The following is a 15,285-nucleotide window of genomic DNA, read 5'->3' on the forward strand; positions in this document are numbered from 1 at the left end:
TACCCAAGTCCTACCAAAATACTTCTCAAATAGCTTGCCGCTCTCCCTTCACACCATCTCTCCCCTAACCCAAGCTACTTTCATCTTGCCTAGACTACTACAACTGCCTCTTAGTCTTCACGGGTCACTCTAAGCTGTGGACCCCTAACCTGTTCTCAACCCAGAAGCCAGAATGATCTTTTTAAAGTGCAAATCTGAAGATGTCATTTTCTATCTTAGCCTCCCAGGATTTTTAGCATAAAACGCACAATCTTTCACTTGGCTTTCAAGGTTTTTTCTAGTCTAGCCTCTTACTTCTCCAGACATTTCCATCCTTCCAACTGCAGTAGCTTAATTCCTCCAAATGTCACCCTTTCTCTCATTACAGAACTCTTATCTACACATGCACTTTGCTCTATCTGCCACCCACATCACTTCCCACTTCATCTAGTTAATTCCGACATATCTCAACAGTCACCTCTTTAGGGAAGCCCATCTGGGCCCCAGATGAGGTCAAATGCCCTCACTGCATTTGTTCACAGCACTGTGGAGCTTTCCTTCATAGTTTTATAAATGTTATAATTTTATATTTATTTGTGTGTTTTGTTACTTTCATACCCATCCCTGTCACTAGGGCATAAACTCCATCTGGGCAAAAACCATGTAACCTCTGTAATTCCAGCACAAACCTAGTGTCCAGGCACATCAGAGGCATTAAATATCTATTGAATGTTAATTTCCTGAATGATAAAGTGGTTCTTTCCTAGAATGGCCCTAAAGTTAAAAATTCCAGGGTCTATGGGATCTGGTTTTCCAAATTTTAAGGAAGAAATCTCCATTCATACTACTGTTAAGTTGAAGGATTTTTTGATGGCTTATCTCTTCCATCAAACCAGTGATGCTATACTGACCTCTGTGGAGGTGGCAGTAGACAGTATTAAAAGCCCAGGTGAACTTACCCCTATGGTAGACGCCATGTAGTCTGCACACATCTCTGCAAAATCTCGCTCAAGAACTCCATAGTAGAGGCCATAGAAGAGGAGAGAAATGCCAAAGTCCATGGCATCTTCTGGTTTGATCCTGTAAGGAAAGCAGCATGGCCTATAAGGCCTGCCCTAAGACACAACTGGTTTGGATTACTCTGGGACACACAAGGAGGCACCTAAAGTTGGAAGACTTAACAGCTAAAGCAAGCGTTGGCAAAATAAGACCAAATCTTATGCCTGTTTTTTTTTTTAATTTTTTATTTTTTATAAACATATATTTTTATCCCCAGGGGTACAGGTCTGTGAATTGCCAGGTTTACACACTTCACAGCACTCACCAAAGCACATACCCTCCCCAATGTCCATAACCCCACCCCCTTCTCCCAACCCCCCTCCCCCCAGCAACCCTCAGTTTGTTTTGTGAGATTAGGAATCACTTATGGTTTGTCTCCCTCCCAATCCCATCTTGTTTCATTGATTCTTCTCCTACCCACTTAAGCCCCCATGTTACATCACTACTTCCTCATATCAGGGAGATCATATGATAGTTGTCTTTCTCTGCTTGACTTATTTCGCTAAACATGATACGCTCTAGTTCCATCCATGTTGTCACAAATGTTATGCCTGTTTTTTATATGGCCTCTTGGCACCGTCTGAACAGGCTAGCACTGTGAACTACAAAGACCAAGCCAAGGTATTGCCTACACCCCTCTTTCCCACTTTGTCCCCAGTGCCTGCCTCCTCCAACTGCCCAACATGCCTTGCAGCTATCTAGAGCCCTCTCTGGTTGGCACTGCGTGTTGGAGACTCCACTGTTGGCAATCACTGGACACCACCAACCAGTGGAATTTCATTCTGGAAGACGACAACTCAAGTTGCCTCACCTCCAGCCAGCTGCCCAGGTTGCAATGGCTGGGTAAGGGCACACCAAGATCTGGGTTGTCAATGGAACAGAAAGTAAAAATGATCCCAGTGGTCACACACCCACTTGTCAGGGCCCTCCTGAGAATGTCTCATCTGATGGCAAGTAGGCACAAAGTATGCCTCCCACCTGAGAGAGCCCATCCATCAAACAAGGTGGGGCAAGGGAAGAGTTTCCTCTCTTGTTATACAATGTATTATCCTAGACTTCGCCTTTTGTCCACAAAGTCTAAAATATTTGGCCCTTCACAGAAAAAGTTTGCCAGCCACAGCTTTAGAAATAAAAGATAAAATCAGTCATTTAGCAAATATATACATACCAGTTACCATAACATTTTAAGCTATATCTATACATTTTCTGTATCATGTCATCAAAGTTAAACTTTGGTCCGGGGGCACCTGGGTGGCTCAGCTGGTTACGTAGCCAGCTCTTGATTTCAGCTCCAGTCATGATCTCAGGATCCTGGGATGGAGCCCTACATTAGGCTCCATGCTCAGCACATAGCATGCTTAAGGAGTCTTCCTCTCTCTCCCTCTCCTTCTGCCTCTACCCCAGCCCCCCTGCTTATGGTCTCTCTCTCAAATAAATAAATAGATTTTTAAAAATGGCCTGGGTGACTCAGTCGGTTAATCGTCTGCCTTTGGCTCAGGTCATGATCTTGCAGTCCTGGGATCAAGCCCCACATCAGGCTCCCTGATCAGCGGGGAGTCTGCTTCTCCCTCTCTCTCTGCCCCCCAACTCATGCTCCCACTCTCTCTCAAATAAATAAATAAAGTCTTTAAAAAAAAAACTGGGGGTCCAAGTCTACTTACTAAGAAAGACAAAGATCTTGCCTGTACATCAGGAGGCTTGTTTTAATAATTCTAAGGACCAATAAATTGCAACCTTCCATCTTTGAATGTTTATTATAGAAAACAACCTTTGTCAAAAATTTGTACCAGGAACTGTACGTGTTTCCTTAAAGTTGTAAGTTTCATTTATCTTAAAAAGTTGAGTGTATTCATCAATCTTGTAATATTTAACCCACTAGACATCATGATCTTATATCAATTAATCTGATTAGGAGCATAAAAATGGTCAATATTCTCAATTCTGTTTTCCTCCTTGTATAGCTTATGCAAGTAAAAATGAACTGTAATTACAGAATAATCATCTTTAATACAATGCAGAATCTTGAACTCACAACTCTGAGATCAAGAGTCGGACACTTAACTGACTGAGCCACTCATGCACCCTACAATGCAGAATCTTGATTTTTATTTTTTTAAGCACACAGATTAGGAAGCTACCTGGAAATATCTTGGTTTTCTTTGATGGGACTTGTTAGATTCTATACTGATAAATTCCTATAAACATTTGTGGAGCCTGTATATGGTTTCAGCCTGTACTACTCCTGGAAGAAAGAATTCCATAGGTATCCTCTCATTGTATAAAGTAAGGACTTACTCCTTTCAGTTTCAAAGAGACTCCTGCCTCTGATAGGGTGAAAGAGTTATAGGTAACTGGCTATAATCATTATTATGCTTACTTCTGTGACACTTTTCCATTAAGATATAGGTTCTTGGAAAACATAACCAATGATTTGGGACTCTATATGTCCAGACATTCCTTTCTCTTTGCCAGCATAAATCCTGGAGGGCCCACTTTCCCATTCCCCAAAGCCCAAGTCTCCTATCCTGGGTGCCATGGCCCCCTTGTTAATATTCGCAACTTGGGTCCAGAAAGAAAGATACATCTAACCAGGCCCTCCTCCCCAAACACAAACAAAAACAAAAGCAAAGAGTACTTACTTGAATAATAAATTGAGACCAAAGAGGGTAAACATGACAGCCATGTAGCCAACAATGCCAGTGGCATAGCTGATTTTATAGATCAACAGGAACCACTTATAAACCAACCTGGAGAAAGGAGAAAAAATTAGCATAGCTGACATGGAAACTTGCCTAGAGGCCTCTGGATTACCACAATCTCTTACTCTTATATCAATGGGGACATTATGTTATTTGCTTAGGACTTACTAAGCAACTTTAGCTACTATTACAGACTTAGTCACTCCATTAATTGCAGAAATACCCCTGCACACCAGGGAGGAGCTAGTGCTTTCTATTTTCCTGGTCTCAGATCGAGGGAAGAAGAGAGCCTTAAAAGTTTTTAGCTTCAAACAAACAAAAAAGCAGAGCTGACATTAGATAGCTTTGCCCTCTCAAATTCAGATTAGCTGGATAAGAAACTGAAAACTAGTAACTATATCTATGTTCAGATGGGAACAGGTCGGGAAGGCCAGTTGTTCTTGTCAGGAAAGACAATTCAAGGGAAGATGAAAAAGAGAATCAGCTATGGGCTCCCCCTCCCCTTTAAAAAATACTCATTTAAGTAATCATTATACCCAATGTGGGGCTTGAACTCACCAACCCGAGATCAAGAGTTGCATGCTCTTCTGACTGAGCCAACCAGGCCACCCAAGCTTTTCGTACTGGGAATGGTTAACCTGAATACTTCTATGCTCCTATCTACAGGACAATTATGAAATGGTATCTAATGAATTTGCTTCTGAAATTATTTTCTTTCTGGAGAAGAAGGGATAAGAAAGGAGGCACTCCGAGAATACCTTTGAATGGATGTGTGTGATGGTGGTGGAGTCATAAAATGTTCTCAAACGAAGAGCAATGCTCTCTATAAGTCAGTGAAAGTAGTGTGAAATCAAGAACCAATACTCTATCTGGGATGACAGCAAATGAGGAATTCACCTGAATAAACACCTCAAGCCTGTCTGGCTCCGAAACCAAGTTACTACCAAGCTTGATGGACCACAGAGAGGAAGCTTAGGTCCCTACCTAAACAAGTGGTGAGAAGTTCTCAGGCAAGGGAAAGGCCCCAAACATTTTGCAATGCCTGCTCTCAGAAACACAAAACTCCATTACCCAGGGTTTGCACTCATCAGACAGGAGTGAGGCAGTGGAAAGGATGTAGAATTTTTGGCAGAATCTGGATTAAGTGAGTTTTATTAGCTGGGTAATCCCAGGTAAAATCAAATCACTACTCTAAGACAAGTTTACTTACTTGTAAAAGGAGGAAACCATGATACCTTCCTCAATGGACTGTACAGAGTCCATTTCCTGGTATATATAATACATGCTCAATAAATGCTACATGAATAAGCGTGGATGTTTATGAAAGTGCTTTGAAATTATAAAGCACTACAAATGTTAGTTATTATCATCAAAAACCTCCCATGTCATAGACACAATTTCAGTCATTTTACCTATAAGCTAATATTGGTTGTTAACTTTTTTTTCTTTTTAAAGATTTTATATATTTGTTTGACAGAGAGAGACACAGTGAGAGAGGGAACACAAGCAGGGGGAGTAGGAGAGGGAGAAGCAGACCTCCCATGGAGCAGGGAGCCCAATGTGGGGCTGGATCGCAGGACTCCGGGATCATGACTGGAGCCAAAGGCAGATGCTTAACGACTGAGCCACCTAGGCGCCCGGGTTGTTACTGACTCTTAAAGTATATTTTTACACTTTTTCTTCATAGTACCCTTTATGAGGGAGCAATTATTATCACATTTCTAGGGGTAAAACGTTCAAGGCTCAGAAAAGTGAAGCCATACAGATCAGGTAATTAACTGGCACGGCTAGAGTTTCCAATAATCCACAAGCATCTGACTCCAGAGGCTCTATCTTCTATCATGGCCCTTAATGTAAACTACTTCTAAATCATGGAGGAATTTCTCAATCACTGACTTCACCTTGAAGATAAATTTTACCATGTACAAGGAAACTCTGAAGGCCAAAGCAGAACCTTACAGTGAAGCAGAACATAAAATGCATGGGGAAAAGAGCAACTTGCAACTTGGAAGCCTTGGCTCTGGCAGTTACAACTTTGAGGCTGGCTACTTCCTCTGCTAGGCTCTCCTGGACCTGTACACACGTCTCTCACAGCACTTACCAACTGCACTGAAACAGCTGCTTTCTTGTCCATCTCCTCCATTAAACCGAGCATTCCTTGAGGGCAGGGACCATGTCTTATCCAGGTCTGTATCCCCAGCGCTCAGCACAGGGCCTGACACATAGCAGGTGCTTGTTGAATGAATGAATGAATGAGAAAATCTCTTTCTTTCTGTCAAGTACAGATCTTAAATGACCTCACAAGCTGGTTGGGAGGATCAAACTAGAAATGCATTTGGACAAAATACAAAGAATAATACAGGCAGGGGCTGTTCTATGACCAAAGAAGCATTGTTTGTTGAAAAATTGCAAATTTGCTGAGATTCATTCATTCAACAAAAATTCAAAGAGTAGGCTACTATGTGCCAGGCCTTGTGGTAGGGCCTGGATATACAGGGACAAACAAAATACATGTGGTTCCTGATCTCACAGTTACAGTTTAGTGGGGGAGACAGACAGTCAAAATTTTATGTTGTGTTCTATGATGGAAAACTATAGGGCCTATGAAAGACTCTAACAGAAAATCTTACTTAGAGATCAGAGAAGGGTTCACAAAAGGAAATAACAAGTAAAATGAGACCACAATGATCCTCAGAATTTGCTTACTTATTTTGGTTGCTTTTAATATAAACAGACCTTGATATAAACTCTAAGGTAAGCTATAGAGAAATATTTTGGGGTTTTTAATCTATGAAGGGGGGGCAGTTCTCCCAATCAGCTTGTTTTGGTGGGGGTCCATGCTAAATAATCTTAGCAAACAGAAATTATAACTTTTTTAAGCCTAAACCCACCCCAAACCCATGCACTCCAACCCATTCGCTTCAGGAAACCTAGCTCTTCCCCACTACCTGAACTCTCACCTTGGTGTTGTCTGTACTAGTGGTTTCCGGGTGGCACGGAAGGTGACAAAAGCTGTGACAGCAGAGAACAAGATCCAGATCACTAGGAACCTCCACCAGTGCAGCTTCACTGTGAAATAGAGGGGAACAACCCACATCTGAAAGAGGGTCACCATCTGAAACACAAACACAAGCACTTCAGCGCTAGCCAGCTCTCTCTGTGCTCCGTCCGCAAGTCCACAGGGTATGTCGTGTGTTCCATTTTTTAGCCTGATCCTCTCTCCCAGATTTCCAATGTTGGACAGAGGCACCACCTAGTGATCTAACTTAGAAACTTAGGACCATGCCTGACACCTCCCTTTCATCCCTCACCTATCTGTTGTATATATTCTTTCCTTTCCATGTGAGCCCTTGCTATCCCTTGCCTGGCTCACTACAATAATCTCTTTGTTAAATCTCCCTGCAGTCATCATCCCCCTCTCCAATCTATCCTTCCCAAGGGCACTGGGATGGCCTCTCTAACATACAGTTTTGAATGTGTCATTCCCCTGCTTACAACCGTCTAATAGTCCCCTGCAAACAGGATAACACCCAATACCCTTCAACAGGCATCAAATGCCCCACAATGTGCCCCAAACTATTATTTCAAGGTTGACCTTCTACTACTCCCTTGCCATTAGTTAAGTTGTATCCCTCAGGCTAAAACGTCCTTTCCACCTGCCTTTCTGCCTGATAATATCACATCCAAGACACATGAAACCTTCGGTCTTCTTTCCAGGTAGGAAGAGTCGTAACTTTCCAATGATCCAAAAGCACTTTCTTTTCTACCATCGTTGCTTATCTAGAGTATGGTTCAAATTAATTCTCTGAATGTAAGCTCCTTGAGAGCAGTGACCAGGCCATATTCACAGATCTTCAATAAACTTAGATACTTGAGAAGAAAGCAGAACTAGAACCCAAAAGGGAGGCACATTTCTGCTGTAAAGAAGTCTCAGAACTCAGACTTCAGCTGAAGAGTTCCAAATATATAAAATGGTTCTAAGTCAGAAGTTTGGACTGATCACCAGTCCTTCCCTCCCTGATGCCTCTTAACTCCCTCCACCAACCACCTTGCTTTCACTAGATGTCACTGTGCTCAGATGAGTAGCAGGTGTTAAAAAAAAATTACTAATACTTAATGGGAGGCTTTCTTGCTGTTGTCATCAAAGGAAATGAAAGAACATTTAAAAAGGGCTGGGCATGGGGATGAGCTACAGAGAGGAAAATGGTAGCTAGTTTCCTAAAGTTCCATAGTGGAGAAAACTTGAGAAAGTATTTACTTGTTTCTAGACCAGTGCTACCTAATCAAAATATAATGGGATTCACATATGTAATTTTAAGTTTCCTAGTAGCAACATTTAAAAAAGTAAAAAGAAATGCTGGTATAAATTATTTTTAAGGATTTTATTTATTTGAGAGAGAGCAAGCAAACGGGGAGGAACAGAGGGAGAGGGAGAAGCAGACTCCATGCTGAGCACAGAGCCCGATGTGGTGCTCAGGCTCATGACCCCGAGATCATGACCTGAGCCAAAATCAAGAGTCAGATGCTCAACTGACTGAGCCACTCAGGTGCTCCCAGATGGTATTAATTTAAATAACATATTTTATTTTATCCAATATATCCAAAATATTATCATTCCAACATTTACTTAATATTAAAATTTATGAAATATCTTACTTTTTTTTGTACTGAGGCTTTGAAATCTGATGTGTACCTTATATTTATGGCATACCTCAAGAGAGACCAGTCACATTTCAAGTGCTCAACTGCCATATGGTAATGGTGGTTCCCATACTGGATTAGTGCAGCTTAGAGCATCTTTTTAGCATTTAGTTCTCTCCTGCAGCTTCTAACAGACTGCTCTGTGGCAAGAAAAGGCCTTAGTGTTTTAGTGTTATTTTACTAAATAACAAATAATTTACTAAATAATAAATAACACTGAGAGGAGAATGGTGAACAGATCCCACTTTGCTTTAAAGCTTACAGATTTGTGTGCTCAATGGTGCTGGCTAATGGTCAGTGAACATTGTGTCTCAGTACCTGTTCTACTGTTCAGGAACCCCCCAGGCGACTTTCCGAATGAAATATCCTAAAATATCCCAATATGAAAAGTGCAGGAGCACTGGGATGTACTAACAAATGGCTAACCAAATAACACTCCAGGAAACATAAATGGAGACCAGGAAAGGACATCATAACAAACCACACATAATTTAAGCAAGAGGATAAGGGCTCAGTTGGTTAAGTGTCCAACTCTGGATTTCAGCTCAGGTCATGATCTTGGGGCTGTGTGATCAAGACCCATATTGGGCTCGGTGCTCAGAAGGGGAGTCTGCCTGGGATACTTTCTCTCTCTCTCACCCCCTCCCACTATGTACTCTCTCGATAAATAAATTTTTTAAAAAACTTAAAAAAAATACTTTAAATTAGGGAATAAGAGACAACCAGAATCATGATATTCAGAGGCAGTAAATAAATGGTGGTAAGATGTGGAAAGAAGAGCTGCAGGGTTTTTAGCCTTCACATGGTTAGCTTACAAAACAGCAGGCCCAGAGACTATAGAGGAACTAAATTACAGAGTCTGATTATATTTGTCTTCTCTGAGGGAACGGAAAAAAAAAAAAGGGAATTCCTGGTCTCCTTCTAGGTTTTCCAAAAACTTGGCTGTTGCCCCCCCCCCAAAAAACAAAACAAAAACCCCAAATAAAACAGTACAACAAAAAAAACCCCAGTCTATCCCCTACTAGCCTTTTCCCCACTCCAATCAATAGCATGTTCTTTTTTTTTTTTTTTTTTTTTTGGAAAATTGCAAATAAAAAGTTTAATTTCAGAAACTGTATTCACCATTTATAAATACACTAAAACATAGTCAATGCAAATCCAGATTAATAATAGGTCCTTTTTTAACAAAACAACTTTTCTAAAAGGTCACAGGCAAATGAGTGACTTGTTTCATCCAGAGTATTTAATTGGTTTGAAATAAGAAAATGAACCCTTTTTTCTAGATGTTGAAGCAAAAATTCTGAAGACAGATCATCGTTCAAAGAATGACAACTGACGCTTCATTCTGCTGTCCTTGGGATTCTGAAACACGCCAGCGATGGCTGAATCTTCCCTATTATATAAAAAATCTAGACGCTAAGGCTACTCTTACAACTGCAATGGAACAACCTCCTCCCTGTTAATGAGCTGTCTCTTCTAGAAACAATTTTATACATAATTTGATCAAATTGGGGTCAGTGGGGTCAGTGCACAAATTTCAAAAGATAGCTCCCTGGTGTCGAGACAGCAGGTCCGAGGGTTGGGCGCCCTCGGCAGGACTGCTGCGTGCAGGCCCCTGGCACGTGGGCTTGACAGCAGGTGTCGGGGGCTCAGGGCTGAGGTCGACCATGTAAATACTGAATGCAGCAGAAGCACAGACCGGGACGCTCTCTCTACCAAGTCACTACAGAACTGGCACGGCGGGACACGTCTGAGTTTACTTTCCTCTTCCGACGCCGTGCCTCCGTGGCAGCGAACACTATGTTCCAGAATGTTCTAAGAAGGAATCTAGTAAAGATAATTTATCTCTGCATGAGCTGTAGCTCTGCCTACTTTGGGTGCAGCGAGAGGCAAAAGACCTGGATTCTATTCTGGGTTGAATAAAGGCATAATCAGGAGTAGGCATCAGTGTAAAGGAATGAAAAAATCTTCCCTTGCTTTTTAACTCTGAGGCCTAAAACTTTAAGGCTATAAAGCTACTCAACTCACATCATGAAAGAAAGAGAAAGACAAAAAAGGAAAGAAAAGGAAAAAGGAAGGAAGGGAAAGAGGGAGGAATTTAGGGACAGGGTTATATCCTTTCAAACCAGATAGCCAATTAGAAGCCCAAAAGACCTAGATTCTAGTTCTGTGTGCTTCCAACTCACTGGGTCACTCTAAAGAGGTCCTTCCTCCTTGAGGGAAAGGTTTGACTTGATTTTTCAAACCCCTTCAAGTTCTAACATGCTAAGGTTCTATTAAGCAGCCTTGTAACTGGGAGAGCGAAGTCAGTGCTCATTCACTTGTACACTGAATATTTATTTTGCATTTAATGGAAAGAATGCAGAAATAAACATGATCCCTGGTCCCTGTCCTCAAGGAGCTAACAGTCTAGGGGTGCCTGGGTGGCTTAGTTGTTAAGCATCTGCTTTCAATTCAGGTCATGATCTCAGGGTCCTGGGATCAGAGGGAAGCCTGCTTCTCCCTCTCCCACTTCCCCTGTTTGTGTTCCCTCTCTCACTCTCTCTCTGTCAAATAAATAAAATCTGGGGGAAAAAAAAAAAAAAGAGCTAACAGTCCAACAGCAGGAGAAAAATAGAAATAAAATCTAAACCTTTAATTTTTTTTAATAAAGATTTTATTTATTTATTTGACACAGAGAGAGAGATCACAAGTAGACAGAAAAGCAGGCAGAAAGAGGTAGGGGTTGGGGAAGCAAGAGAGCCTGATGTGGGGCTTGATCCCAGGACCCTGAGACCATGACCTGAGCTGAAGGCAGCGGCTTAATCCACTGAGCCACCCAGGTGCCCCCAAACCTTTAATTTAATGATTCTATTAATCTTTAGATTTAAATTTTTTTTAAATTTGTTTGTTTGTTTTTGTTTGTTTGTTTGTTTGTTTTAGGTAGGCTCCAGGCCCAGCACAGAGCCCAGTATGGGGCTTGACTTCGTGATGCTAAGATCAAGACCTGAGAGGAGATCAAGAGTAGATGCTTAACCAACTGAGCCACCCAGGCACCCCTAAAGATTTTAAGTAATTTCTACACCCAATGTGGGGCTCAAACCCACAAACCAATGGAGCCAGCCAGGTACCCCTCTTTAGATGTTTTTTAGAAGTTTAAATAGAAATCATTAAAGAATGAATAAACCAAGTAGAATGATATAGTAAAATGACTGGACATTTTAGAATTAATGAGATCTAGGTATGAATCCCAATATAACTATTTACTGTATTAGCTTAGGGAAGTCATTTAACCATGATAAGCCTGAATTTTCCCAACTGTAAAAAAGGATTAACAGTATCTACTCTCAAAAGATTGCATAGATTAAGTGAATTAATGCATGGAAAGCTCTCAGAACAATGCCTAACAATGTAATCATTTAATATAATGTAATAAATATAATGCAAATAGTCAATATAATAGCTCTTTAATATTAAAAAAAGCAGAATACATAATTCACAGTAAGCATTCAGTAAATGAGAGCTCTTATTAGGTCCTCACATGATCAAAACTGCATAAAGTCAAATGTAACAAGGGAGCAAAGACTGCAAAAAGGCAAACAAAATAATCAACATATTGAAACTGGTGGGGTTATAATGAGATAGAGATAAAGAAAAATACAAAAGATCAATGAAACCAAAAGTTGATTGCTTAAAAAGATTAAAAAAAAATAAACCTTTAGCCAGACACAAGAGAAAAAGAAGACACAAAATTAAAAACAAAAAAAGAAGTTAGCAACCAATACCATAGAAATATGAAGAACTGTAAGAAATTACTACAAAAAATTATATACCCAAAAATGGACAACCTAGAAGAATTAGATAAATTCCTAGAAACATACAATCTTTCAAAACGGAATCTGGCAGAAACAGAAAATCTGAGCAGATTACTAGTAATGAAATTGAATCAGTAATCAAAAACCTCCCAACAAACAAAAGTCCAGCACCAGATGGCTTCACAGGGGAATCCTACCATTTAAAGAAGAGTTAATACCTATTCTCCTCAAACTATGTGAAAAAAGAAGAAAAAAAAGAAAAGGAGAAAAGAAAACGAAGGAAAGGAAGGAAAGCTTCCAAATACATTCTATGAGGTCAGCCTTACTGTGATACAAAATCAGACAAAGACACAAGAAAACAAACAAAACCCCAAACAAACAAACAAAATACCTACAGGCCAATATCCCGCATACACATAAATGCAAAAACCCTCAACAAAATATTAGCAAACCACATTCAACAAACATTAAAAGGATAATGCATCATGAGCTGGTGGGACTTATTCTAGGGATGCAAGGATGATTCAATATTCAGAAATCATATTCCACATTAACAAAATGAAGGATAAAAATCATACAATTATCACAATAGATGCAGAAACAGCATTTGATAAAATAATATCCATTCATGACACAAACTCAGCAAAGCAGAGGTAGAGAAAATATACCTCAACATAATAAAGGCTTCACGAGAAAAACCCACAGTCAACATCATACTCGACGGAGAAAAACCAAAAGTTTTTCCTCTACGATCAGGAATAAGACAAGAATGTCCACTCTTGCCACTTTTATTCAATAAAGTACTGGAAGTCCTAGCCACAACAATTAAGCAAGAAAAAGAAACAGAAGGCATCCAAATTGGTAAGGAAGAAGTTAAACTTTTATTGTTTGCAGATGACATACCAGTATACATAGAAAACCCTAAAGATTTCACCAAAAAGTTTTCAGATTTCAGATATAAGATATCACCTATATTAGAAATAATATATGCGTTCAGTAAAGTTTCAGGATACAAAACTAATTTATAGGACTCTCTTGCACTTCTTATACACTAAAAATGAAGTAGCAGAAAGAGAAAATAAGAAAAAATTCCATTTGCAACGGTACCAAAAAGAGTAAGATACCCAGGAATAAACTTAACTGAGGAGGTAAAAGACCAATACTCTGTAAACTGTAAGAGACTGATGAAAGAAACTACAGATGACACAAATGGAGAGATATTTCATGCTCATGGATTAGAAGAATTAATATTATTAAAATGCCCATACCACCCAAAGCAATCTATAGATTCAATGTAATCCCTACCAAAACACCAACAGCATTTCTCGCAAAACTACTAAAATTTGTATGGAACTGCCAAGACCCCAAAGAGCCAAAGCAATCTTGAGAAAGAAAAGCAAAGCTAGAGGCTTCATAATGCCAGGTTTCAAGATATACTACAAAGCTATACTTATCAAAACAGTATGGTACTGGCACAAAAACAGACACATAAATTATTCCAATTTTGGTATACGTGCTGCCAAAATAAGTACAGTAGACACATAAATCAACAGAACATACAAAAGAGTTCAAAAATAAACTCATGTTTATATGGGCAATTAATCTAAAACAAAGGAGGCAAGAATATACAAAGACAGTATCTTCAATAATTGGCACTGGGAACACTGGACAGCTACATGCACAAGAATGAAACTGGACCACTTAAACTACAAACAAAAATTAAAATAAAATGGGGTGCCTAGAACCAACTTCCTGAGTTGGGTGGCTCAGTGGGTTAAAGCCTCTGCCTTCGGCTCAGGTCATGATCCCAGGGTCACAGGATCGAGCTCCGCATCCAGCTCTCTGCTCAGTGGGGAGCCTGCTTCCTCCTCTCTCTCTGCCTACTTGTGATCTCTGTCTGACAAATAAATAAATAAAATCTTAAAATAAAAAAAATGAACGTAAAATGGATTAAAGACCTACATAAAACTCCTAAAAGACAACATAGTAATTTTTTGACATTGGCTTTAGCAGCATTTTTCTAGATAGGTCTCTTCAGCCAAGAGAAACAAAAGCAAAATTAAACTCTTTGGACTACACCAAAATAAAAAGATTCTGTAGAGCTGCACCTGGTGGCTCAGTCAGTTAAGTGTCCAACTGTTGGTTTCAGCTCAGGTCATGATCTCAAGGTCCTAGGATCAAGTCCCATGTCAGGCTTTGCACTCAGCACAGAGTCTCTGCTGGAGATTCTCTGTCCCCCTGCCTTTGCTCCTGCCCCTGCTTGCTCTCTCTCAAAATAAATAAATGAAATCTTAAAAAAAAAAAAAAAAGTTTCCGTAGAGCAAATAAAACAATCAACAAAATAAAAAGGCAACCTTCTAAATGGGAGACAGTATTTGCAAATGATATATCCAATATTCAAAATACATAAAGCACTTCTATAACTCAAATAGCAAAAAACAAATAATCTGATTAAAAATGGGCAGAAGACATACATGAAAAGATGTTCAACATCACTAATCATAAATACAAGTTAAAAAAAATAAATGCAAGTTAAAACCACAATGACATATTATCACATGCCTGTCAGAATGGTTAAATCAAAGACATGAGAAATGAGAAGTGTTAGCAAGGATATAAAGAAAAAGGAACCCTGTGCACTGTTGGTGGAATGTAAACTGGTGCAGCTACTATGGAACAGTATGGAGGTTCCTCAAAAAATTAAAAATAGAACTACCAGTAATTCCACTATTAGGTATTTACCCAAAGAGAACTGAAACACTAATTTGAAAAGATATATGCACCCTTATGTTTACTGCAGCATTATTTACAATTGTCAAGATATGGAAGGAACACAAGTGTCCATTCCCAGATGAATGGATAAAGAAGATGTGGTTTACACACTGGAATATTACTCAGCCATAAAAAATGGGAAACCTTGCCATTTGTGACAATATGGATAAACCTAAAAGGTATTATGCTATGAATTCATACAGAGAAAGACAAATACCATATGATTTTACTTATATGTGGAATAAAAAAAATAAAACATACAAACAAACCAACAAACAAAA

At 39.6% G+C, this 15,285-nt stretch overlaps 1 protein-coding gene across 3 annotated transcripts in view; it reads right to left on the minus strand.

The window, feature by feature from the left end:
* Positions 1-15,285, minus strand: part of RNF121 (ring finger protein 121) — an 88,728-nt gene that overhangs the window by 14,067 nt on the left and 59,376 nt on the right. For all 3 annotated transcript variants that reach the window (XM_059133752.1, XM_059133737.1, XM_059133744.1), the window contains 3 exons: positions 6,698-6,852; positions 3,678-3,785; positions 939-1,059 (listed from right to left, as the gene is read on the minus strand). In XM_059133752.1, the coding sequence (XP_058989735.1) occupies positions 939-1,059; positions 3,678-3,785; positions 6,698-6,852 (384 nt within the window). The remainder of the gene's footprint in view (positions 1-938; positions 1,060-3,677; positions 3,786-6,697; positions 6,853-15,285) is intronic.

Source organism: Mustela lutreola, chromosome 1 (genome assembly GCF_030435805.1).
Source record: "Mustela lutreola isolate mMusLut2 chromosome 1, mMusLut2.pri, whole genome shotgun sequence".
Classification (NCBI taxonomy): Eukaryota; Metazoa; Chordata; class Mammalia; order Carnivora; family Mustelidae; genus Mustela; species Mustela lutreola.